General features: G+C 36.8%; 1 protein-coding gene across 1 annotated transcript in view; it reads left to right on the forward strand.

The window, feature by feature from the left end:
- Positions 1–26740, forward strand: part of WDR44 (WD repeat domain 44) — an 80831-nt gene extending 54091 nt beyond the window's left edge. Inside the window, exons 13-20 of the mRNA XM_082445501.1 lie at positions 5889–6002; positions 13995–14117; positions 16725–16916; positions 17125–17226; positions 17443–17558; positions 18427–18554; positions 22301–22435; positions 25645–26740. Coding sequence (XP_082301627.1) covers positions 5889–6002; positions 13995–14117; positions 16725–16916; positions 17125–17226; positions 17443–17558; positions 18427–18554; positions 22301–22435; positions 25645–25739 — 1005 coding nt within the window. The 3' untranslated portion in view covers positions 25740–26740. The remainder of the gene's footprint in view (positions 1–5888; positions 6003–13994; positions 14118–16724; positions 16917–17124; positions 17227–17442; positions 17559–18426; positions 18555–22300; positions 22436–25644) is intronic.
- The last annotated feature ends 912 nt before the right edge of the window (positions 26741–27652 follow it).

A 27652-nucleotide genomic window follows, 5' to 3' on the forward strand; every position in this document is an offset into this window, starting at 1 on the left:
CAGGTGCCTTTTACAGTTTTCCAGGGAATTGAAATTTTTTCCTTTAACAGAATTTTGTAAAGACCTAAATAAATGGAAATCCAAAGGCACAATGTCTGGTGAATATGGTGGATGAATCAGAACTTCCCAGCCAAGCCCTAACAGTTTTTGCCTGGTCATCAAAGAAACATACAGTCTTGCGTTATCCTGATGGAAGATTATGCATTTTCTGTTGACTAATTCTGGACGCTTTTCGTCGAGTGCTGCTTTCAGTTGGTCTGATTGGGAGCAGTACTTGTTGGAATTAATCGTTTGGTTTTCTGGAAGGAGCTCATAATAGAGGACTCCCTTCCAATCCCACCATATACATAACATCACCTTGTTTGGATGGAGACCGGCCTTTGGTGTGGTTGGTGGTGGTTCATTTCGCTTGCCCCACGATCGCTTCCATTCCACATTATTGTACGGTATCCACTTTTCATCTCCTGTCACAATTTGTTTTAAAAACAGAACGTTTTCATTACGTTTAAGTAGAGAATTGCATGCAGAAATACTGTCAAGAATTTTTTTTCCGCTTAACTTACGTGGAACCCAAACATCAAAGCGATGAACATAATCAAACTGGTGCAAATGATTTTCAACGCTTGATTTGGATATTTTGAGTATGTCAGCTATCTCCCGCATGGTATAACATTGATTGTTCTCAATAAATGTCTCAATTTCATCGCTATGAACTTCAACTGGTCTAGCCAACCTTGGAGCATCGACCAGCGAGAAATCTCTAGCACAAAACTTCGCAAACCACTCTTGACACGTTCGATCAGTCACAGCACCTTCTCCATACACTGCACAAATCCTTTTTTGCGTTTCGGTTGTGTTTTCACCTTTCTTGAAATAATAAAACATAATATGCCAAAAACGTTGCTTTTTTTCTTCCATCTTCAATATTAAAATGGCTACACAAAAATTCACCAATTTTGATAAGTCTTTTTTTAAATGCACGCTGATATGACAGCTGTCACATACAATCTAATAAAATTGTTTCAAATGAAGTTAAAGACAACTAAGTGCTACTAGAGCCATCTTATGGGAAAAACCAAACGAACCTTCTGGCCAACCCGATAATATATGCCCAAAACAGAATTAAGTATCATTTTCCTGAGAAAACCACTCCTTTGATGGTATGCATACTTGATATCAGTTCATTATTTAACACCCATACCATCTCCTGAGTTAGAAACTGTGATCACTTTTCACTCTCTCCTCTCCCTTCAGTGTCTGCTCATTTACCAGATCCTGCCCGCTTGGTCTCAGAAATGTCTTTGGAATCTGGCCATTTCTTTCATTTCCACTGTTACAATCCAGGCCTTTATCTCTTACTTGGACCACTATAGCTGTTCTCCCAGATTCCAGTCTTTTATCCACAGAATTATGGATAAAATTATGCCAGCAGAATTACTTTCCTGTAAAACAAGTCTCATCATGTTACTCTCCTGTTTTAAGCACTCCTTTTGGCTGTCTTTTTTCCTATAGAATTAAGTCTAAATTCCTTAGATGACTCAGTCTTTCAGAGATCAGCCTGACCTCAGCTCTCATTGTTATTTCCCACCCTTCCCTCTCTCAGACCTTATGTTCTGAGCCACTTGGTTGTTCATGCCCCAACAAAAATGTCAGACCCTTTGTTGATTCCATGTACTTAACAATACATATGCAGTTCCCCTTTGCCTGGCAAATTCATTTAAGACTCATCCCCTCACTGAAACATTCCTTGCTTCACCTAGTAATTTATTCATATGCTCCCTCACTGTTCCCATGGTACTTTGCCCATAGTTCTGTTAAAAGCACTTACTGTATACTATATCAATTTATGTAACAACAGCTAACATTTTATGAGCCCTTACTATGTGCCATGTACTTTGCTAAGTACATTTTATGTCTTACTTCACCTCACAACAACCCTGGTAGTGTTGTGAAGTACTATTAAGAACCCTATTTTACAGATGAAGAAAATGCTTAGAGATATTGAGTAACACACCAGTTTCACACAGTTGGTAGATACAGCAACAGAATTAGAACCCAGCTCTGATCTGTCTTTAGAGCTTATGCCCTTAACCATTATGCTCCACTAGTTGGCATCTGTAGGTCTGGCACTATGTCTTCATTTAGTCCACAAATATTTATTGAGTGTATTTATCATTGTTCTAAGAGTTGGGGATATAGTAGTGAACAGAAGAAACAAAAAAAAATCTATTGTTATGAAGCTTATTCTAGTGGTGGGAGACAGAAACAAAACAAGTAAATTTTGTAATATATTAGAAGGTGATAAATTTCGTGGAGAAAAATAAAGCAGATAAAGCGGGGTGACAGGAGGTAAATATGGTGGACAAGCAAAGCTTCACTGAGAAGTTGTCATTTGAGGAGAATCTGAAGGAGGTGAGAGAGGGATCATCTGGTTATCTGGAGGAGAAGAACATTCCAGGTGGAGGCGAGTGAAACTGTGATAAGGCAGGAGTCCTGGTATGTTCAGGAAATAGCACTGAGGCCTGGGTAACTGGAGCCAGTGAGCAAGGAGATGAGTAGTAGAAAATGAAGTCACGGAGGTGTAGATGGGCCAGTCATAAGGTGTAGGCCACTGCAAGGACTTTGGCTTTTGCTCTGAGAAAGAAGCCAATGGAGGGTTTTTGAACAGAGAATGATAATCTGACATATTTTATTCTGGCTTTTAAATACTGAGAATAGATTATAAGCAGATAAGAAATATTTATTTTGGTATTTCAAGTAACATACCATATCTGGTATATACTAAGTGTTAATAAATATCAAAAGGCTTACAAGTTTTCAAAGCAATCCAACTTTAAGTGACATTTTTAGATAATCTGGATATTTGGATATGGATTTGATATTTGATGATACAGATGGTATTTTTTTAGGTATGATAATGGTAGTTAAATTTAAAAGATTACTAGTTAGAGATACATATAGAATATTTACAGATAAAATGAATGATGTTTAGATTTTGCTTTAACTGCTCCAGCAAAAATAAGCAAATACATAAAAGTGGGAGGATTGAAAAAACAAGGTGAATAAAATGTTGATAATCATTAAAACAGGTGATGGATGCATGGGGTTCATTATACTGTCTACTTTTATGTATATTTGAACTGTTCATAATAAAGTTTTATATATACATTATATTTACATAGAGATATAAATATCTCTCTACATATAGATATCTATTCAGAGAGATATAGATATAGATAAAATATATAACATTTCACTTGGTAATTCTCCCTTTAAAAATCTATCATAAAGAAATGATCATGTATGCCCAAAGATGTAAGAGGATTTTCATATTAATGTTCTCACAGTAGCTAAAATTTAAACAAACTGAATTTTTAATAGTTGGAAAATAAAAACTATGGTATAATCCATACAGTATAATACTATGCAGTCCTTAAATTCTTTTCAAAGACTACTTGATGACATTTAAAATATTCTAAATAAATTGTAAAGTGAAAATAGAATGAAAAAATAGATATAATATCCTAATCTTGACTAAAGATATCTATAAATATTTATAGATTTTAAAATTTTAAAGAAATACACTAAATTATAACTAGTTATCACTAGCTGGTAGGGTTTTAGCTCATTTTTTTATTTGATTCTTTATACTTCTCTGTATTTCTAAAATTTTCTTTAATAAACTTACCTGATTTTATTAAGACAAACAACAGAAGATACTATAAAAGTCTATGGTTTAAGCCTTTTGACCCTTCTATTAGGATAAACAAATAATAAAATAGGGATAAAGGTTCACGCTCCAGGATGTTTGTTGAATTGCTATTTAGCAAAAAATTGGAAATGTCTAAATTACCAACAAATTGGAAATGATTAAATTATGGTGCATCCATATGCAGCTAGTAAATGTTTCCAAAGAGTGAAATACAGAAAGTGCTCATGTAAAATAAAAAGGAAGATACTGAATCATGTGTACAATGTGATTTCAATTATGTTTTTAAAAAATGAAAGATTGAAGATGGCCAAAATTTTAGCAGATTATAGGTGGTTTTAATTTTAGTTTTTCTACTTTCTGTGTTTTCTGAATTGTCTATACTGAGCATGTATATTACTTTATAATCAAAAATACATTATTTAAGTATTTTGAAAATATGTAGAGTACAATGAAAAGAAAATGGATGATTAAGGAGGAAAAAAAAGATCTGGGATCACAGCTAGGGGAAATATGCTGAGGAGTTAATGAAATGAAAATGATTATTAAACAAAAAGTTGAATTTTATGTAACAGGGCAAGAAGCCTGTTTAGTTTTGTCTTCCAGCAGTGCTCACTAATCTAGCAGTAAAATTAGGGGAAGTACCTGTAATCATCTAGGATAAGGAGTGTTTGGCAAAGGGTCAGGGCATCTGTGTTGCTGGTCTACCTCCACAGTGAATGTGAAGATGTTTTTATAAACCGTAAAGTTGTTAACAGATAGCAGTGGTAGTTTTAATCTATCCCCATGGCTACTGTCCTATTTAAGCCCTCGTTATTCTTACTTAAACTTACTGACTGCTTTTCCTGCCCCGACTCTCTTTCCAAACCATCTTTTACATTATTGCCCAGCATTCTCTTTCTAAAGCCCCAGTCAGACTGTGTTATTTTTCCTTTTCAGAAACCTGTGTTGGCTCTCCATCACCTTAGAATGTCTGAATTTTTAAGCCACAAATCCAAGGCTCTTTATGATCTGGTCTCAAAGTACCTTTCTACCCTAATCCCCTGCTTTATCTCCATATACGTTTTTCTCCATCCTCATCATCTTACCTACCCTTCCCTAAATATGCAAGGCTTAGCTAACATTCCGTATTTTTGCTCAAGTGACATCCTCTAAAACATTTGAGGAACAACCTCTGGACTTACAGTTAGATGACTTGTACCTTTGCTTTGGTTCTGCTGTTTACAGGTGGCTGCGTGACTTTTAATATGTTATTTTGACCTCTTTGATTCTCAGTTTTTTTTCTTAATTTCTTCATCCTCATAATGGTAATACCTACCTCACAGAGTCGTTAGGATTTATTCAGGTAATGAATACAAAAGCATGTTGTAAACTAAATGCACGGCACACATGTATGGCATTATTTTCTACCTACCTCTACCTGTCAGGATGCTTTTGACTTCAAATAACAGAAATCCAACTGAAAATGGCTTAACAATGAGGAAGCCAGTCTGGAGGTAAGGCGGCTCTAGGGTTGGTTAATTCAGCAGCTCAGTAGTGTCATCAGGAACACGAGGTCCTTCCATCCTCTTGCTTTGCTGTTCTTTATCTATTGTTCTCCTGGGCTTGGTCCCCTCATGGTAGTAAGATGACTACTACTGTCTTAGGTGTCACATGCAGACAACAATGTTCAGAGGCAGGAAAGAGGAAGGTCCTTTTAGTATACCCCCTTTTAAGAGTGAGGAAATCTTTCTAGAAGCCTCCCCTATCACCTCATCCCCCAGATGGACTTGCCTTCATGTCTGTTTGATGAAAATTATAGCATATGCCCATGCCTAAGCCAGTCATCACTGGAAAGGGGAGTGAGCTCATCTTAATTAGCTTAGACCAATCGTGATCACCCCCTGGTGCTGGCTCCCACCTCTCCTAAAGGAAGAGATGCTCAAAAAAGGACAAAGTGGGGTCTCTGTTAGGGAGGGAAAGATTGTGATAGCACGATGTCTTCAGGGATGATCCTGGTTTATTAGGACAAGGAGGTGAGGAAGTAATAAGTAGTAGATTCAACATAAAGGGGAGTCAGCTTTTAGTGGATCAAGATTTCAATCAGGCATCATATAAAATGATGAGAGAACAAATGGGGTGGGAAGAGTATGAAGCTTTTGTTTTTCTAGTTTTAACATTTGTTTTCATGTCTAAATAGGTATGCAGTGGAGCTGATGAAGACCCAGATGATAAAAATGCACCATTTCGACAACGGCCGTTTTGCAAATATAAAGGACATACTGCTGATCTCCTTGATCTTTCATGGTCTAAAGTAAGAAATTCTTATTTTTTGGCTGCGTTGGGTCTTCGTTTCTGTGCACGGGCTTTCTCTAGTTGCGGCGAGCAGGGGCCACTCTTCGTTGCGGTGCATGGGCCTCTCTTGTTGCGGAGCACAGGCTCTAGGCGCACAGGCTTCAGTAGTTGCAGCATGTGGGCTTAGTAGTTTTGGCACACGGGCTTAGTTGCTCCGTGGCATGTGGGATCTTCCCGGACCAGGGATCGAACACATGTCCCCTGCATTGGCAGGTGGATTCTTAACCACTGCGCCACCATAGAAGTCCTAAAGTAAGAAATTCTTATTTGAATTTTGTATTCTATGTAACTATTTTAGGATAAAAACAAATGTTTTATTTGTATGATTGTCACAGTCAGGTGTTTGAATGTTTGTATATACTTTGTGGGAGTTACAAATTAATCAAAGTTAAAAAAGAGAAACGTCAGATTAGGCTAATAAGAAAATGTTTATATTACTTAACAGCTTCTATCTGGATCTGTCTATATACTTGTATTTGCTTCTTTTATAAAATAGTTTTACAAAGTAACTATCCTCAGCAAAATGGATATGACTTCAGCTACAAAGGTGAAGTCTGACCTATCTAATCAAGACTGTTTTGGGGATAATCTGCTACATTCATGAAATTATTAATTTAGGTTTAATAATTATATTCTGCAGATCAATGGTAAGTCTTCATTTTGTAATTTTTTTTTCCTTAGAGCAAAATTTAAAAGTAGAGGGGCTATTTTGCCACCAATCAAATATCTTAGAAGTTTGCAAAATTTTTAAGAGATATTTTAAATTTTATTTAAGGTGTTTGAAGCATGAAGCAGTTTTTGGAATTTTTGCATGATTCCTTACACTTTCTTTGTATTAAAATTTGTCAGTAATCAAAATCTAAAATATATTAAGAATTTGTGGGGGAAAGTAATATTTAAAAGCTTTAAATTGAGAAAAGTCATCTGAGTTAGCAAAATACTAGCAAGGATACCGGTGATGCCCATATATTTTAACTATATCACGAAGATATCACTGGTATATATTGGCAAGTCAACCTTTCCCTGAGCTCCAGCTTTGAATCACTCCATTTATGAATTATGTTCCTACATATTTGTTTAGATGTTATGGGTGCATTTCATAACGTTTTTCTCTAACCTCCTGGAACAAGCCTGGGCCTCACCTGGTAGTCTGGTTTTGAATTGAGCCCCAGTTGTATCTTTGTACTCTCTCCCCACCCTGTGTGAAATCTGAGTTGTCGGAAGATAGAAATTTAAAGTGTCCTTAATCTGATAATCGTTTTCATCTAGAATAAGAAGCACAAAGCACCTAATTGGGAACCCTGCACTCATTTTACTTTCTTAAAGCAAACCAATATTTTTTGTGAAATGTAACACCAACTGAAGATATTAATTCTCCATCGATCACTGTATCAGTCAGTGTTCTCCAGAGTAACAGAACCAAGAGGAAATACGTACATAGGAGGTTTATTTTAAGGAATTGGCTCACACAGTTGTTGGAGCAGGCAAATTTGAAATTTGTAAGGCAGGCATTGAAAACTCAGCCGGAGTCACACTGAAGTTTTTTGGGGTTTTTTTCCCAGCTTTATCGAGATGTAATTAAAACATTGTGTAAGTTTAAGGTGTACACAGTGATGATTTGATATACTTACATATTGGGAAATGATTACTACAATAAGAGTAATTAACACATTCATCACCATAAATAGTTACCTTTTTTTTGTGGTGAGAACATTTAAGATCTACTCTCTTAGCGACTTGCAAGTATATAATGCAGCGTTGTTAACTCTAGTCACCTTGTTGTACATTCATGCTGGAGTCTTAAGGCAGAATTTCTTCTCCAGGAAACCTCAGTTTTTGTTCTTAAGGCCTTCATCTGTCTGTGTGCTCTTTTCTTAAACTTTCTTTTTTACTTAACTGTTTATCTATGTACACTTCTACGTCTTATTGGCAACAAGATTCTAAGCACCTCAAGAGTAGGGATCAGCTCTTACTTCACTGTTGTTTCTCTTCAGTATCTAGCACAGTTGATGTTTATAGTGGGTTTTCTGTTTGTTGAAGACTTATTTTGTGCCACATAATAAGAATTACCTTGTTAATACTGAAAATAACAGTGCTGTGAGGTAGTTGATATTCCATACTGTGGATTAGAGACTGGGCCTCTGACCCATCCAAGATCACAAAACTAGTTATGGGTAGAACTTAGATCTGAATCTAATTTTTTTGACTTGTAAGATCATGCTTGGTTCAAGAAAGCTATTTAATTTCATTTATTTAATAAGTATGTATTTTTGGATTGGGTTGTTTGTTTTTTTAATATTGAGCTGCATGAACTATTTATATATTTTGGAGATTAATCCTTTGTCCGTTGATTCGTTTGCAAATATTTTCTCCCATTCTGAGGGTTGTCTATTCGTCTTGCTTGTACTTTCCTTTGATGTGCAAAATCTTTTAAGTTTCATTAGGTCCCATTTGTTTAGTTTTGTTTTTATTTTCATTTCTCTAGGAGGTGGATCAAAAAAGATCGTGCTGTGATTTCTGTCAAAGAGTGTTCTTCCTATGTTTTCCTCTAAGAGTTTTATAGTGTCTGGCCTTACATTTAGGTCTTTAATCCATTTTGAGTTTATTTTTGTGTATGGTGTTAGGGAGTGTTCTAATTTCATTCTTTTACATGTAGCTGTCCAGTTTTCCCAGCACCACTTACTGAAGAGGCTGTCTTTTCTCCATTGTATATTTTTGCCTCCTTTATCAAAAGTAAGGTGACCATATGTGCGTGGGTTTCTCTCTGAGCTTTCTATCCTGTTCCATTGATCTATGTTTCTTTTTTTGTGCCAGTACCATACTGTCTTGATGACTGTAGCTTTGTAGTATAGTCTGAAGTCAGGGAGCCTGATTCCTCCAGCTCCGTTTTCTTTCTCAAGATTGCTTTGGCTATTTGGGGTCTTTTGTGTTTCCACAAAAATGGTGAAATTTTTTGTTCTAGTTCTGTGAAAAATGCCAGTGGTAGTTTGATAGGGATTGCACTGAATCTGTAGATTGCTTTGGGTAGTATAGTCATTTTCACAATATTGATTCTTCCAATGCAAGAACATGGTATATCTCTCCATCTGTTGGTAACATCTTTAATTTCTTTCATCAGTGTCTTACAGTTTTCTTCATACAGGTCTTTTGTCTCCCTAGGTAGGTTTATTCCTAGGTATTTTATTCTTTTTGTTGCAGTGGTAAATGGGAGTGTTTCCTTAATTTCTCTTTCAGATTTTTCATCATTAGTGTATAGGAATGCAAGAGATTTCTGTGCGTTAATTTTGTATCCTGCTACTTTACCAAATTCATTGATTAGCTCTAGTAGTTTTCTGGTGGCATCTTTAGGATTCTCTATGTATAGTATCATGTCATCTGCAAACAGTGACAGTTTTACTTCTTTTCCAATTTGTATTCCTTTTATTTCTTTTTCTTCTCTGACTGCCGTGGCTAGGACTTCCAAAACTATGTTCAATAATAGTGGTGAGAGTGGACATCCTTGTCTTGTTCCCGATCTTAGAGGAAATGCTTTCAGTTTTTCACCATTGAGAATGATGTTTCCTGTGGGTTTATCGTATATGGCCATTATTATGTTGAGGTAGGTTCCCTCTATGCCCACTTTCTGGAGAGTTTTTATCATAAATGGGTGTTGAATTTTGTCAAAAGCTTTTTCTGCATCTATTGAGATGATCATATGGTTTTTCTTCTTCAGTTTGTTAATATGGTGTATCACATTGATTGGTTTGCGTATATTGAAGAATCCTTGCATCCCTGGGATAAATCCCACTTGGTCATGGTGTATGATCCTTTTAATGTGTTGTTGGATTCTGTTTGCTAGTATTTTGTTGAGGATCTTTGCATCTATATTCATCAGTGATATTGGTCTGTAATTTTCTTTTTTTGTAGTATCTTTGTCTGGTTTTGGTATCAGGGTGATGTTGGCCTCATAGAATGAGTTTGGGAGTGTTCCTTCCTCTGCAACTTTTTGGAAGAGTTTGAGAAGGATGGGTGTTAGCTCTTCTCTAAATGTTTGATAGAATTCACCTGTGAAGCCATCTGGTCCTGGACTTTTGTTTGTTGGAAGAGTTTTAATCACAGTCTCAGTTTCAGTGCTTGTGATTGGTCTGTTCATATTTTCTATTTCTTCCTGGTTCAGTCTTGGAAGGTTATACCTTTCTAAGAATTTGTCCATTTCTTCCAGGTTGTCCATTTTATTGGCATAGAGTTGCTTGTAGTAGTCTCTTAGGATGCTTTGTATTTCTGCGGTGTCTGTTGTAACTTCTCCTTTTTCATTTCTAATTTTAATGATTTGAGTCCTCTCCCTCTTTTTCTTGATGAGTCTGGCTAATGGTTTATCAATTTTGTTTATCTTCTCAAAGAACCAGCTTCTCTTTTTATTGATCTTTGCTATTGTTTTCTTCGTTTCTATTTCATCTATTTCTGCTCTGATCTTTATGATTTCTTTCCTTCTACTAACTTTGGGTTTTGTCTGTTCTTCTTTCTCTAGTTCGTTTAGGTGTAAGGTTAGATTGTTTATTTGAGATGTTTGTTGTTTCTTGAGGTAGGATTGTATTGCTATAAACTTCCCTCTTAGAACTGCTTTTGCTGCATCCCATAGGTTTTGGATCGTTGTGTTTTCATTGTCATTTGTCTCTAGGTATTTTTTGATTTCCTCTTTGATTTCTTCAGTGATCTCTTGGTTATTTAGTAACGTGTTGTTTAGCCTCCATGTGTTTGTCTTTTTTACGCTTTTTTCCCTGTAATTGATTTCTAGTCTCATATCATTGTGGTCAGAAAAGATGCTTGATATGATTTCAGTTTTCTTAAATTTAGTGAGGCTTGATTTGTGACCCACGATGTGATCAATCCTGGAGAATGTTCTGTGCACACTTGAGAAGAAAGTGTAATCTGCTGTTTTTGGTTGGAATGTTTGAATGATCTGTCCATTGGTTTAAGTGAGGTGTTAAAGTCCCCCACTATTATTGTGTTACTGTCGATTTCCTCTTTTATAGCTGTTAGCAGTTGCCTTATGTGTTGAGGTGCTCCTATGTTGGGTGCATGTATATTTATAATTGTTATACCCTCTTCTTGGATTGATCCCCTGATCATTATGTAGTGTCCTTCCTTGTCTTTTGTAACATTCTTTATTTTAAAGTCTATTTTATCTGATGTGAGTATTGCTACTCCAGCTTTCTTTTGATTTCCATTTGCATGGAATATCTTTTTCCATCCCCTCACTTTCAGTCTGTATGTGTCCCTAGGTCTGAAGTGGGTCTCTTGTAGACAGCATATATATGGGTCTTGTTTTTGTATCCATTCAGCGAGCCTGTGTCTTTTGGTTGGAGCATTTAATCCATTCACGTTTAAGGTGATTATCGATATGTATGTTCCTATGACCATTTTCTTAATTGTTTTGGGTTTGTTTTTGTAGGGCCTTTTCTTCTCTTGTGTTTCCCACTTAGAGAAGTTCCTTTAGCATTTGTTGTAGAGCTGATTTGGTGGTGCTGAATTCTCTTAGCTTTTGCTTATCTGTAAAGCTTTTGATTTCTCCATCGAGTCTGAATGAGATCCTTGCCGGGTAGAGTAATCTTGGTTGTAGGTTCTTCCCTTTCATCACTTTAAGTATATCATGCCACTCCCTTCTGGCTTGTAGAGTTTCTACTGAGAAATCAGCTGTTAACCTTATGGGAGTTCCCTTGTATGTTATTTGTCGTTTTTCCCTTGCTGCTTTCAATAATTTTTCTTTGTCTTTAATTTTTGCCAAGTTGATTACTATGTGTCTTGGCGTGTTTCTCCTTGGGTTTATCCTGTATGGGACTCTCTGCGCTTCCTGGACCTGGGTGGCTATTTCCTTTCCCATGTTAGGGAAGTTTTTGACTATAATCTCTTCAAATATTTTCTCTGGTCCTTTCTCTCTCTCTTCTCCTTCTGGGACCCCTATAATGCAAATGTTGTTATGTTTAATGTTGTCCCAGAGGTCTCTTAGGCTGTCTTCATTTCTTTTCATTCTTTTTTCTTTGTTCTTTTCCGCAGCAGTGAATTCCACCATTCTGTCTTCCAGGTCACTTATCCGTTCTTCTGCCTCAGTTATTCTGCTATTGATTCCTTCTAGTGTATTTTTTATTTCAGTTATTGTATCGTTCATCTGTTTGTTTGTTCTTTAATTTTTCTAGGTCTTTGTTAAACATTTCTTGTATCTTCTCGATCTTTGCCTCCATTCTTTTTCTGAGGTCCTGGATCATCTTCACTATCATTATTCTGAATTCTTTTTCTGGAATGTTGCCTGTCTCCAGTTCATTTAGTTGTTTTTCTGGGGTTTTATCTTGTTCCTTCATCTGGTACATAGCCCTCTGCCTTTTCATCTTGTCTACTTTCTGTGAATGTGGTTTTTGTTCCACAGGCTGCATGATTGTAGTTCTTCTTGCTTCTGCTGTCTGCCCTCTGGTGGATGAGGTTATCTGAGAGGCTTGTGCAAGTTTCCTGATGGGAGGGACTGGTGGTGGGTAGAGCTGGCTGTTGCTCTGGTGGGCAGAGCTCAGTAAAACTTTTATCCACTTGTCTGCTGATGGGTGGGGCTGGGTTCCCTCCCTGTTGGTTGTTTGGCCTGAGGCGACCCAACACTGGAGCCTAGCCGGGGTCTTTGGTGGGGCTAATGGCAGACTCTGGGAGGGCTCACGCCAAGGAGGACTTCCCAGAACTTCTGCTGCCAGTGTCCTTGTCCTCACGGTGAGACACAGCCACCCCCTGCCTTTTCAGGTGGCCCTCCAACACTAGCAGGTAGGTCTGGTTCAGTCTCCTATGGGGTCACTACTCCTTCCCCTGGGTCCTGATGTGCACAGTATTTTGTGTGTGCCCTCCAAGAGTGGAGTCTCTGTTTGTCCCAGTCCTGTCAAAGTCCTGCAATCAAATCCCGCTAGCTTTCAAAGTCTGATTCTCTAGGAAATCCTCCTCCCATTGCCAGACCCCCAGGTTTGGAAGCCTGACGTGGGGCTCAGAACCTTCACTCCAGTGGGTGGACTTCTGTGGTATAAGAGTTCTCCAGTTTGTGAGTCACCCACCCAGCAGTTATGGGATTTGATTTTATTGTGATTGCACCCCTCCTACCGTCTCACTGTGGCTTCTCCTTTGTCTTTGGATGTTGGGTATCTTTTTTGGTGAGTTCCAGCGTCTTCCTGTCGATGATTGTTCAGCAGTTAGTTGTGATTCCGGTGTTCTTGCAAGAGGGAGTGACCTACAAAATCTGGTCTCGCGCCCCGGTGCCCGGCAGGGCCGAGCACCTGGGAATCCTATCCCCTTATGTATCCAGCTGGAAATTTTTGACAGATGTTTGGTTTCTGGGTGATGGGCCATCATAATGCCTAAATCAGTTACACTACCCTCTTCTAGCTTTGAAAATTCTATGATCTATTCTGAGACATTTGACAGTTTCTATTCTCTAATTTTCTTGCCTAAGGTGTGACTGGTGCACAATAACTTTTCATTTCCATGCTGCATTATAGGATAATCTTTTTGAAGGCATTTTAAGTGACAGGTAATTCATGTGAGTTAGAATTCACCAGTGTTATCAATGTGAAAATAACTGAAGTGACGATCAAATGAATAGATGCCTTACATTCATAGCTAACTTATAGTATATGCAGGCTCCAACAGCCAAGGCACACCTTAGTCCTCTGTTGGCATCTGGCAGGTTTCTTTCAACAGAAGTCATAAGATTCATCCTCATTTCAGAATAGGTAATGTGAAAAAGTCTTAGAATCAAAGAAATATGGCATTTAACTATTTGGAAAAAAATGGAATTGTCCAAGTGAATTGGATATCTTTGTGCTTTCTGATGCTGCGTATTAACAATAGTAATGACAAAACTATTGAGATACCTAAAACTAAAAGTTCACTTTTATGGTGTATTTTTTTTCATATGGTGATAAAATAATCAATGTCAATTTCTCCATAGAACTACTTTCTGCTTTCTTCTTCAATGGATAAAACAGTCAGGTTATGGCACATTTCCAGAAGAGAATGCCTTTGCTGTTTTCAGCATATAGATTTTGTCACTGCCATAGCTTTCCATCCAAGAGTAAGTATTTACATGTTTTTTTGTTATACTACGAGGAAGGTGAGGGAACCAGGTTTCTCTGGAGGGTAATTGGACTACAGGAAAAAAATTATTAGTATCCACATAGTTAAGAGCAACTTAATTTAGTGTTTCATTCTGCTTTAAAAATAAGAAAGGAAATAAATATTGTGCTAATCTTCATTAGAAGAGCTGGAAATATTATAGTCTAAATATGACAGTGAAAAGTCATCCCAAATCTTTAATAAGACCTGCAGGGTATAAATAAAGAAATAAACTATCCTATTAAAGAGGAGAGAGGTTGGAGACAGTGGAAGAAGAAAAGACGGCAGGTAAATAAATGAGAAAGGGAAGCATATAGGCAGGAATAGTTGTAGGAGGGTCAGGAAGGGAAGAGACAAAGAGGAAAAGGTTGAAAGAGGCAAAGACCAAAATTCATTACAAATTAGACTGAATTCCTATTTTGGGTCTAAAAACATTGTTAATCTTGAGATCCCTTCATACTCATTTTCAATGTAGAAAATCCTTTAATATCTTTCCTCTAGAAAGAATTTCATATGATTTCAACTAAAGGAGAAAAATCTACTGTCATGGACTCCAGACCTATCTTATGCCCTTATAGGATAGAGCCACCAAATGCATGAGGCTAGAGTAGTTTTACTTCTTTGCAACTGTAAGCACAAGGGATGTCATGTGTTGGAGCTGCTTCACTAGCTAGGTTGAAATAAGTGGAGGGCTTGAGCTGACCCTCGTTGACTTTCCCTCCACTACATTTGTGTATGATTACATTTCCAATCATGTCCTCATCTCTATGTGTTTAGTACCCATTGTCTTTTTAATGCAACCTTTCAATTATATTGACATTTCTTTCTCTCCTTCCCCAAATTAAGAGAGAAGAATGACTTTTTTCTCTCAATATAATTTCCCTCCCTGGGCAGGCTTATAACATAGGCAGTAATAATTCTGAACCCTTAGAGAAGATTTTATTAAGAACTTTTGAAAATTAAAAATGCTTAATCTATGTTAATACTGTATCAGTTTTGACCATCAAGCTTTCGAGGCTTCTTTCTAAATAATACCCCCATCCTGTCACCTAAGGGTGCAACAAAAGGATAGATTTTACCCCTGTCAGCACCTGTGAGCAAAATCCCCCCACCTCTATTTTAACTATAATGTATCAAGATGGAAAGAGAGGGGTATTAGGTGGTAATAGTTATCTATGTAGTACTTTATTATTAAGGTTTCTGTTTAGTCAATAATTTTCCTATACTTTTATTTCGTTTTATTTTGGAAACTGAAAAGCCTTATTTCTAAAAATTCTACTGACCTGGAGAATTTATGAGAGGGGCTAGGGAAGAATGGGGTGGTGTTGACATTTTCCTAGGAAATATGACTCTATCAAATAATGTTACCTAGAAGAAAGGAAGCAGAGTTATAAAAGAAATAGCAAAATGAAGATACACACACATATATACACGTGTATATATGTATGTAAATAAAATTCTGAATTGTAAGACCAAGATGAAGTATTTTTATTTGTTCAGCACTTCTGCTGGTAGACATTGAGTTGAGCCTACTGTACCATAGCCATAAAAATGCCTATTCTATGAAGGTTATCCTTGATGGGCTTGAGAAGTGGGTAAGAATAATAATCTTGAGTGAAGAAGAAAATCTGTTTCTTGTTTTGGCATCCCAATTATTTTATTTTCTTTTTAATTCTTATGTTACCAAAAATTAGAGCAGCTTCATGGTAGGCCTGGTTTAGTTTAGAACAGGGTTTCTAAACCTTGGCACTAATGGCATTTGGGGTTGGATAATTCTTTTTCGTAGAGAGAGGAAAGGCTGTCCTGTGCATTGTAGGCTGTTTAGCAGCATTCCTGGCCTCTACCCACTAGATGTCAGTAGCGTCCCACCCTCTAAATTGTGACAATCAAAACTGTCTCTAGACATTGCTAGATGTCTCCTGTGGGGCCAGGTTGCCCCCAGCTGAGAACCCCTGGTTTGAGATTGAGAATTTAAATAGTGAAGCAATTCTCTGCTGACAGGGTGTCAGAGTTCCAAAAATTGACTGGTTCTGTGGGCTAACTGGCATTAGTTACTCTTTTATCCATCTGTTACATGTATCCTAAGGAGGGTATGGGCAAATGTACCATTATAGGATAGTGTTTCCCAAAGTATGTTCCTTGAATTGCTAGCCCTGCTAGATGTCCCTACCTGACCCCAAAAAAAGTCGCCCGTTAAAGATTCAGAGTGCGTGTTAACTGAGAATCCTGTTTAACTTTCTGTAACTCAGAATTTCTCAAACTTATTTGACCACAGAACCCTTCTCCTACACAATATATACTCAAACACATTATCTATTAACATCTATACCTTGGGAAAAGCAGTTTAAGGATATGATAAAGTGATTAGAATGTCATTTCTCCAAAATGAATACTGAGGTTTCTAATTGTTGTTATTTTTAGTGACTGAAATAATGCTTACTTTAATACTTTTAAAATGAAATCTATATATGTTAACATTATTTCTAATAGACTTAATGTATTGATTTGCTAATGAGTTTTTCTTCATGTGATAAAATGAAAGCTTCCTCTTTCGTCACATTTTTAGGATGACAGGTATTTTCTAAGTGGGTCATTGGATGGAAAGCTCCGCCTTTGGAACATACCTGACAAAAAAGTGGCTTTGTGGAATGAAGTAGATGGTCAAACAAAATTGATCACAGCTGCAAATTTCTGTCAGAATGGCAAATATGCAGTGATTGGGACATATGACGGCAGGTGTATTTTCTATGATACAGAGGTAAATGACTGTCTTGTATAAATTACATACTTGAATACTTAGATACTTTTGTGGTTTGGAATAAGTTGGTGTATCCTCTCTGGGGTTTAACTGCCTTATCTTTAAATTGGGACAAATAATACCATGTTTGTCTGTGAGTTGCCTCAGATGATCTTTGAGTTTCTTTCTAATTCTGATCTTTTTAAATTGTGGGGTTTTTTTTTTTTAGCATTTGAAATACCACACACAGATACATGTCCGATCCACCAGAGGGCGCAACAAGGTTGGAAGAAAAATTACTGGCATTGAGCCTTTACCTGGAGAAAATAAGGTACTAGGTATTCAAAACCATCTGTCTCCACACTATATATAGACTCCTGAAAGTAAGTTCTTCATATCTTAGCTAAGAATATATTTCCTTTCCTATGGCATATTGCTTTTTCTAGTTTTGAGATATATTCTGTATGTGTCTAACACCCTTTTTTGGTTGTACCTTAGCACAGATTAAAAGATGGTATTTTTAACTTTTCCTTTGATTTGTTTTTAGATACTGGTAACTTCAAATGACTCCAGAATCAGACTATATGATCTTAGAGATTTGTCACTGTCCATGAAGTATAAGGGTTATGTGAACAGCAGCAGCCAGATCAAAGCAAGTTTCAGGTAAATTGGCAATGAGGAATTCCCAAAAGAGATCAGAACATTTCTCCCCTACTCCCATTTTTCCATTGATCTATGGCTTATGTTTATATGGTGTTGTTAGTTACTTTGCAGTTTTACAACTGGTGTCTCATATTATCTGTCATACTTACGTTATCCAGGTGTTTGGTAGAGTTTGAATTGCCCCTACTCTGCAGATGAAGAAACCAACACCCAGAAAATTAAGTAATTTGCCTAAAGTCACACTGGTAGTTGCAGAACCAGGATTAGAAGACCCAGCTCCAGAATTTGTGCTTTTGTACTTTCATGTATGCTTTCTAAGAGGAGATTTACCCCACCACCGCCCACCCCACCCCACCCCACCCATGGTCTTGATCCTTTTAGGTACAGAAGCTAATAAAGCATTTCGAGACCCTAAAGTACAGTGTCCTGTACTTACACCTTTGCATATCATTATTATTTGAACTGTTAATTTGGGATCTGCAGGCTCTCCTGAAATACCTACCTTTTCTTCCTTTATAGCCCTCCTTATTTCAGCTCTTTTCTTACCAGTTCTCCTTTCTTCTTGAATTACCCAGTAATTTAATTGGTAAAGTATTCTGCTTCTCTCTTTTATCTCTTAAGTAGGCACTCATCCCAGTGTGGGTTAACCCAGCAGGAGTTACCTAGAGCTTCAGTGAAAATACTAATGCCACTGGCCACCCATGTCAAACCTACACGTTCAGAACCTCTGGAGTGAGACTAGGAGTCTGTATTTCAACAAGTTCTCTTGGCTATTTTCTTAGGTGTCTCAAACTGGGAAGCTCTGGTAGAGGGAAACCTAAGAAAAACCACAACTTTGATTTTTTTTTTCCTTCTTCCCTAAATGTAGCCATGATTTTAGTTACCTCGTTAGTGGCTCAGAAGATAAGTATGTTTATATCTGGAGTACTTACCATGACTTAAGCAAGTTTACTTCAGTGAGGAGAGATCGTAATGACTTTTGGGAAGGTATTAAAGGTAAGTAAATGCCTACTTTTATGTGTCTTATAAGTGAATAAAGTTAAAATGGAGATGTATTATAAGTAAATTTGTATAGGCATTATTTCAGAGAGACAGTTTAGCAGTTTTAACTGCTTTCGCGTTGTATTGGCTTTGTTTGATTTTTCTGTACCAAGGAAGAACTTATACTTGTCTAAAATTTGAGAAGTCATGCAATCTCAGAACTTGTATGTGGTTTTGTTTTTTTTGTTTTTTTTTAACATCTTTATTGGAGTATAATTGCTTTACAATGGTGTGTTAGTTTCTGCTTTATAACAAAGTGAATCAGTTATACATATACATATATCCCTATATCTCTTCCCTCTTGCGTCTCCCTCCCACCCTCCCTATCCCACCCCTCTAGGTGGTCACAGAGCACCAAGCTGATCTCCCTGTGCTATGTGGCTACTTCCCACTAGCTATCTGTTTTACATTTGGTAGAGTATATATGTCCATGCCACTCTCTCACTTCGTCCCAGCTTACCCTTCCCCCTCCCCGTGTCCTCAAGTCCATTCTCTACGTCTGCATCTTGATTCCTGTCCTTCCCCTAGGTTCTTCAGAACCATTTTTTTTTTATTTTTAGATTCCATATATATGTGTTAGCATACGGTATTTGTTTTTCTCTTTCTGACTTATTTCACTCTGTATGACAGACTCTAGGTCCATCCACCTCACTACAAATAACTCAATTTCATTCCTTTCTATGGCTGAGTAATATTCCATTGTATATATGTGCCACATCTTCTTTATCCATTCATCTGTCGATGGACACTTAGGTTGCTTCCATGTCCTGGCTATTGTAAATAGAGCTGCAATGAACATTGTGGTACATGACACTTTTTGCATTATGGTTTTCTCAGGGTATATGCCCAGTAGTGGGATTGCTGGGTCATATGGTAGTTCTATTTTTAGTTTTTTAAGGAACCTCCATACTGTTCTCCATAGTGGCTGTATCAATTTACATTCCCATCAACAGTGAAAGAGGGTTCCCTTTTCTTTACACCCTCTCCAGCATTTATTGTTTGTAGATTTTTTGATGATGGCCATTCTGACTGGTGTGAGGTGATACCTCACTGTAGTTTGGATTTGCATTTCTCTAATGATTAGTGATGTTGAGCATCCTTTCATGTGTTTGTTGGCAATCTGTATATCTTCTTTGGAGAAATGCCTATTTAGGTCTTCTGCCCATTTTTGGATTGGGTTGTTTGTTTTTTTGATATTGAGCTGCATGAGCTGCTTGTGAATTTTGGAGATTAGTCCTTTGTCAGTTTCTTCATTTGCAAATATTTTCTCCCATTCTGAGGGTTGTCTTTTGGTCTTGGTTATGGTTTCCTTTGCTGTGCAAAAGCTTTTAAGCTTCATTAGGTCCCATTTGTTTATTTTTGTTTTTATTTCCATTTCTCTAGGAGGTGGGTCAAAAAGGATCTTGCTGTGATTTATGTCATAAAGTGTTCTGCCTGTGTTATCCTCTAAGAGTTTGATAGTGTCTGGCCTTACATTTAGGTCTTTAATCTATTTTGAGTTTATTTTTGTGTATGGTATTAGGGAGTGTTCTAATTTCGTTCTTTTACATGTAGCTATCCAGTTTTCCCGGCACCACTTATTGAAGAGGCTGTCTTTTCTCCATTGTATATTTTTGCCTCCTTTATCAAAAGTAAGGTGACCATATGTGTGTGGGTTTATCTCTAGGCTTTCTATCCTGTTCCATTGATCTATATTTCTGTTTTTGTGCCAGTACCATACTGTCTTGATGACTGTAGTTTTGTAGTATAGTCTGAAGTCCGGGAGCCTGATTCCTCCAGCTCCGTTTTTCTTTCTCAAGATTGCTTTGGCTATTCGGGGTCTTTTGTGTTTCCATACAAATTGTGACATTTTTTGTTCTAGTTCTGTGAAAAATGCCACTGGTAGTTTGATAAGGATTGCACTGAATCTGTAGATTGCTTTGGGTAGTATAGTCATTTTCACAATGTTGATTCTTCCAACCAAGAACATGGTATATCTCTCCATCTGTTTTGTATCATCTTTAATTTCTTTCATCAGTGTCTTATAGTTTTCTGCATACAGGTCTTTTGTCTCCTTAGGTAGGTTTATTCCTAGGTATTTTATTCTTTTTGTTGCAATGGTAAATGGGAGTGTTTCCTTAATTTCTCTTTCAGATTTCTCATCATTAGTGTATAGGATTGCAAGAGATTTCTGTGCATTAATGTTGTATCCTGCTACTTTACCAAATTCATTGATTAGCTCTAGTAGTTTTCTGGTAGAGTCTTTAGGATTCTCTATGAATAGTATCATGTCATCTGCAGACAGTGACAGCTTTACTTCTTCTTTTCCAATTTGGATTCCTTTTCTTTCTTTTTCTTCTCTGATTGCTGTGGCTAAAACTTCCAAAACTATGTTGAATAATAGTGGTGAGAGTGGACATCCTTGTCTTGTTCCTGATCTTAGAGGAAATGGTTTCAGTTTTTCACCATTGAGAGCGATGTTGCCTGTGGGTTTGTCACATATGGCCTTTATTATGTTGAGGTAAGTTCCCTCTATGCCTACTTTCTGGAGGGTTTTTGTCATAAATGGGTGTTGAATTTTGTCAAAAGCTTTCTCTGCATCTATTGAGATGATCATATGGTTTTTCTCCTTCAGTTTGTTAATGTGGTGTATCACATTGATTGATTTGTGTATATTGAAGAATCCTTGCATTCCTGGGATAAACCCCACTCGATCATGTTGTATGATCCTTTTAATGTGCTGTTGGATTCTGTTTGCTAGTATTTTGTTGAGGATTTTTGCATCTATGTTCATCAGTGATATTGGCCTGTAGTTTTCTTTCTTTGTGTCGTCTTTGTCTGGTTTTGGTATTAGGGTGATGGTGGCCTCGTAGAATGAGTTTGAGAGTGTTCCTCCCTCTGCTATATTTTGGAAGAGTTTGAGAAGGATGGGTGTTAGCTCTTCTCTAAATGTTTGATAGAATTCACCTGTGAAGCCATCTGGTCCTGGGCTTTTGTTTGTTGGAAGATTTTTAATCACAGTTTGAATTTCAGTGCTTGTGATTGGTCTGTTTATATTTTCTATTTCTTCCTGGTTCAGTCTCGGAAGGTTGTGCTTTTCTAAGAATTTGTCCATTTCTTCCAGGTTGTCCATTTTATTCGCACAGAGTTGCTTGTAGTAATCTCTCATGATCGTTTGTATTTCTGCAGTGTCAGTTGTTACTTCTCCTTTTTCATTTCTAATTCTGTTGATTTGAGTCTTCTCCCTTTCTTTCTTGATGAGTCTGGCTTAGGGTTTATCAGTTTTGTTTGTCTTCTCAAAGAACCAGCTTTTAGGTTTTGGGTCGTCGTGTTTTCATTGTCATTTGTTTCTAGGTATGTTTTGATTTCCTCTTTGGTTTCTTCAGTGACCTCTTGGTTATTTAGTAGTGTATTGTTTATAAATATCAATCAAGTCCATCTTGTTTAATGTATCATTTAAAGCTGTGTTTCCTTATTTATTTTCATTTTGGATGATTTGTCCATTGGTGAAAGTGGGGTGTTAATGTCCCCTACTATGATGGATTTGATTTTTTTTAAGAAAATATTTTTGGGTTTTAAATAGTTCTTAGTTACTTATATGTTAGTTTTTAAAGGTACTTGCATATAACATACACTATTATGTTTTTTGCAGTATTATACTTTTTGTCTTGATGTTTAGAATCAAGTTTATTAGTTGTCTTGAAGTAATTTTTTTTTCCTAGCACATAATGCAGTTGTTACATCAGCCATATTTGCTCCAAACCCAAGTTTGATGTTGTCTTTGGATGTGCAGTCTGAAAAATCAGAAGGGAACGATAAAGGTGAAGATGCTGAAGTTTTGGATAACATGCCCTCTGGTAGGTATTCATATTTTATTTGTCCTTCATTTTCTCTAGTCAGCCTTTAGTAGCCTCATTGACTTGTGGGTATTATGAGGTCTTCATGAGTATGAAGAATATTTCTGTTATGCAACATAATGGTTGTCAGATGTTCATTTCTGAACATTTTGGTAACATAGTTCTTGCCAGTTTTACTTCTTTTAAATTCACCTGGGAATTAAAACTGAAAATTTTGAAAGTTTGTAATTTTTTTTATGGAAAACTATATTCTCTTTTGAGAAATGCAAACCAGACATAAATATATACAAGTTAAATTATCTGTCTCTACTGCACTATAATCTCTGAAGGCAAAGATTTTATGTGTTTTATTTATTGTTGTAGGGCCAGTGCCTAGCACAGTGCTTGCCTGAATGTAGTAGGTGCTTAATAAACATTTACTGAATAAGTGAATTAAACCAAAGTGAAAGCAGTGTTCTTTTCTAATTGCCACAAATTTACAGCTCCTCATAGATAGCTATTTACAAGCCAGTGATTCTTGCCCTTTGCAGCAAATACTTTGAGAATGAATAGTACTTTCAATTATATAAAATGCTCAGATTAGGAAGTGAAAAGAAACCGTCAAGTAGTATTTAGTGCCGATTATATAAAAATGGTCCTTGTTAATTCTGAAGAGTAAAGTAAAACCATGTAAACTTGGACCAGTTGTTAATGAAAACAAGTTTGTATTGTTAAAATCTATTGCAGAATATTTTATTAAATGTGTTTTCTCACTTTAGAGACTATACCCAGGCCTTGTAGAGAGTTATAAAGTCACAACAATAGATACAATGTAGTAAGAGTGCTTCTAAAAGTATTTGAATACTAAAAAGTTCTCAAGCATTTTTATCTCATTTAATATCAAGTCATTTCCCTTGCGGTATTATTTGCACTATACACTATACTAAATACACTATTTCTTCTGTCTGTGAAGAAAAATTTTGATAGCAAATATGAACTTCAGTCTAGCACTTCTTTCTTTTTTTCATTTAAATATTTATTTATTTATTTATTTGGTTGCGCTGGGTCTTACTTGTGGCAGGCAGGCTCTTTAGTTGTGGCATGTGGGATCTAGTTCCCTGACCAGGAATTGAACCCAGACCCCCTGCATTGGGAGCATGGAGTCTTATCCACTGTGCCACCAGGGAAGTCCCTAGCACTTCTTTCAATTACCAGATTTAAAAATCAACCAATGCAGAATTATTACACCTTTACTAAATGCCTGTTTGGAAATATTTCTTTTCATTTTCTTTTTCTTTTTTTCTCACAGTCAAATCCTACTTCTCTCTTCTAAATTAAGTCATTTGGTTGGAGTTTTTTTCTTTTCTTTTTCCCCAATACCTTTTTACACTCTGCACATTTCCCCTACACATTGAACAGAAAATTCTAGCTTTTTAAACCATTTGAGGAAAAATGAAAAGTACCTTTTTTAAACTTCTCAAAACTGCACCATATTAACATGGTTCAGTTATTACTTCACTGGGTCCTTTTTAAAGAGGCACAACTTTGGATCATACTCAGATTTGTGTTTGCTGTTCTGTACCCGTGTAGGTATACTCTAAGAATAAACTCTTAAACTCGGGGTATGAGATCATAAAATATATCTGATTGCCCTCCTCTTTATTCTGACATATTTGGCAACTTAAGCTTCAGTTTTCCTCATGTTTAAAATGGTGATAATACCTCGTTTATAAGGTTGTGATATGGGCAGAAGACCTAAATAGACATTTCTCCAAAGAAGACCTACAGATGGCCAGCAGGCACATGAAAAGATGCTCCACATCGCTAATTATCAAAGAAACACAAATCAAAACTACAGTACACACACACACACACACACACACACATATACACACTAGAATATTACTCAGCCATAAAAAAGAATGAAATAATGTCATTTGCAGCAATGTGGATGGACCTAGTGATTATCATATTAAGTGAAGTAAGTCAGAGAAAGACAAATATGATATCACTTATATGTGGAATCTAAAAAATAGTACACATGAACTTATTTACAAAACAGAAACAGACTCACAGACAGAAAACAAACTTGTGGCTACCAAAGAGGAAGGGGGGAGGGATAAATTAGGAGTATCTCTGAATCACTTTGCTGTACACCTGAAATTAACACAATATTTTAAATCAACTATACTTCAATTTAAAAAAAAAAGATACAGCTGAAAACTGAAAAAAAAAAAAGGTTGTGAGAAGAATTAAAGATAACACATGTAAGGTGTCTAGCAAAATGCCTGGCATGTAATAGACATTATCATCTTCATTATATTGTATCTTATAAAGCATTTCTCTCTATATATATGATGAATTATTTTCTTCTCTAGCCTTTCTGATATCCCTCAGTTGTTTGCTGCTGCTTCTGCTGCATAGCACTACTTTGAGATATACCAAAAGTGTGGTTAGGAATGTTCAGCAGATTAGGATATGTTTTTAACAAATCTAAGTGAAACCATTTTGTCTAACTCATCCTGTACACAACTCCCCAGTTACAGTTTGGATTATTTTCTTCCTTACTAATCAGTCCTTCTTAAATCTACAATTTTTGCCTATGCATAATAGTTAACACTGAATTTTGTTCGTTAAATGTTTTTACCAGCAAATGTTAAATGGTAAGCGTTTTTGCCATTCAGCGTAGTAGCTACATGGTTCTTCAGTATGGACTGGAAAGGCAAAAGGTGCTCTCAGCATTCACAGAGTGATCGTGTGTACTTCATTTCATGGCAGTTCCAGTATGTCTGCTGTACAGTAAACCTTACTGTCAACCTCATTAGTGAACCCTGTTGGCAAAAGACTTGCCCAGCTGATCCCATCCTGCCAACATTCCAGTCCTGGGGCTGAATAACACGCTAGCCTCTTGCCACGAAATGAAGAATCAGACAACTTAGAGGCCTTGGCTGCCTGGGAGTAAATCCAGGCATCCTGGCCCCAAGGGACCATAATCTCTCCTTAGCTGCCAGGAAAAGAGCAGCTAAGACAAGGTAAGTGGAAGTGAGCCTCAGAGAGGAGAGGTACAGGAGGATGAAAGGATCACAGGAGCAAGCCAGAAAAGAGAGACTGAAAAGGCTGGGAGAGGTTCTTCTGCCCCAGAGGTAGAGGATCATGGGCATGTGACAATTGTGGCATCAGGCTTCATATTCCTTTAAAATCAACTAAAAACTTTCTTTTATGCTTTTAAGGTATTATGAAGACAGATAACACAGAAGTTCTTCTCTCTGCTGACTTCACTGGAGCAATCAAAGTGTTTATTAACAAAAGGAAAAATGTATCTTAATTTGAAATGACATTTAAAATAAACATATCAGTAAGTTTCTATATGTATCAGAACTGAAAAAAAGTTATAGTGTTTCAGGCCAACATCCTTTTTTTAATTTTTATTGGAAGCTGTTCAAATATAATATATTTTTTGAGAGGCAACGTTAATGATCTAGTAAACCCGGGACTGATAGACTAGAAAGGAATGTAGCTAGAATAACATTGCCAAACATTAGGCTTTACGTTTTGTTATGTTTGTGTTTTTGTTATATAATTGTGAACATGCACAGGTTTCTGCATGAAAATATATTAATATATTAATCACATGTGTGTGCCTTTTGGTTACATGCACTAAATCTAACAGAGTTAAATTATTTCAGTGGCTCTTTTGGCCTCTTACTGAGGGGGAGTGTCTTGTTTCTAGCTTAAATAATTTCTTTTGCACAAAATTTCATTTTTAAGAGAAGTGGTATCTTTTGACTGAGTTACTATTTTTAAAATGTTATATAGGTTTTCAATAGGTCAACAACCATGTGTAAATGGTTTTTATAAATTTCTCAATTTGGGGACTTTTTTTGTTTGTGGTCTAAATTGTGGACTTAAGATTCTTTTCTTTGTTTGTGTGTGTGTGTGTATATATATATATATATATTTTTTTTTTTTTTTTTTTTTGCCACACTGGAGCACAATGTTTCCTATGTAAAGAATTCTTTTCATTCTTTATCCATGAGCACCAGGCTTTGCTCACTTAAAAAAATTAAGCCACATTACGGAGTGAGTCTTCTTTTTTACAATAATGTAAAAATGGACAGTTTACATTTTTTTAAAGCATTGTAGTTTTAAAAATTAAGCTGTTTTGTTTTGTGTTGTTGAATTTGAAAGCCTTTGTAAATATTGATATAATGTACCAATGAAATAACATCTGGGGTGATGGAACCCTGATAATGTTGTTGATGGTTAGCATATGTTTCTGAAAATTAAATATGTATTATTAAAAGTTGGTGGCCAAAACTTGTTAAACATATGACTTTATTTTCAGATGACTTCGGTAAATTGAGAAATGTGAAAAAACCAAAATCTTGTTTTATAATTTGATTTTTAGCAAGCAGAGATCAAATTTTGGACCCCTAAATTATAATGCATTAGCTACATACCTTTAAGAAAAAAAGTTTTTAATTCTAGTTCTAAAATGAACACTGCTAACAGTTCATCTGTATGCTTATATGTTCTTCACTGCATTTGTTTTCAGTATATAGGTGAGAAGCTGGGGAGCCGAGATCACATCCTTATTAATCAGCATGGTCTTTTTTTTAAAATTTATTTTATTTATTTATTTTTGGCTGCGTTGGGTCTTTGTTACTGCACGTGGGCTTTCTCTAGTTGCAGCGAGCGGGGGCTACTCTTCGCTGCGGTGTGTGGGCTTCTCGTTGCGGTGGCTTCTCTTGTTGTAGAGCACAGGCTCTAGGTGCACGGGCTTCAGTAGTTGTGGCTCGCGGGCTCTAGAGCACAGGCTCAGTAGTTGTGGCGCACGGGCTTAGTTGCTCTGCGGCATGTGGGATCTTCCCAGACCAGGGCTCGAACCCGTGTCCCCTGCATTGGCAAGCGGATTCTTAACCACTGAGCCACCAGGGAAGCCCATCAGCATGGTCTTGAGGTGTCCTGGATTTTCTAGTTCATTGCATATTATTTGCCTTGGTTTTACCCCTATGCTACTTTCTTCCTCTTGCCAGTGCTATGCTTTCTCCTTCCCCTCCTCTCACCTCCCTCACACTTCTCTCCCTACCTCTGCTCACTTTTCTGTACTCTACCTGATAGACCAAGTTGTTATGCCATTGGCTTTTTAACCAGTCACTTTCGTAGTCTCAGGGTCTGGATGGCAGTGTGATTGGTCTAGTGTCTCAAAGAATTCAGTGTCTTCAACCCTCTTGGCTT

This window comes from Balaenoptera physalus (genome assembly GCF_965194825.1).
Source record: "Balaenoptera physalus genome assembly, chromosome: X".
Classification (NCBI taxonomy): domain Eukaryota; kingdom Metazoa; phylum Chordata; class Mammalia; order Artiodactyla; family Balaenopteridae; genus Balaenoptera; species Balaenoptera physalus.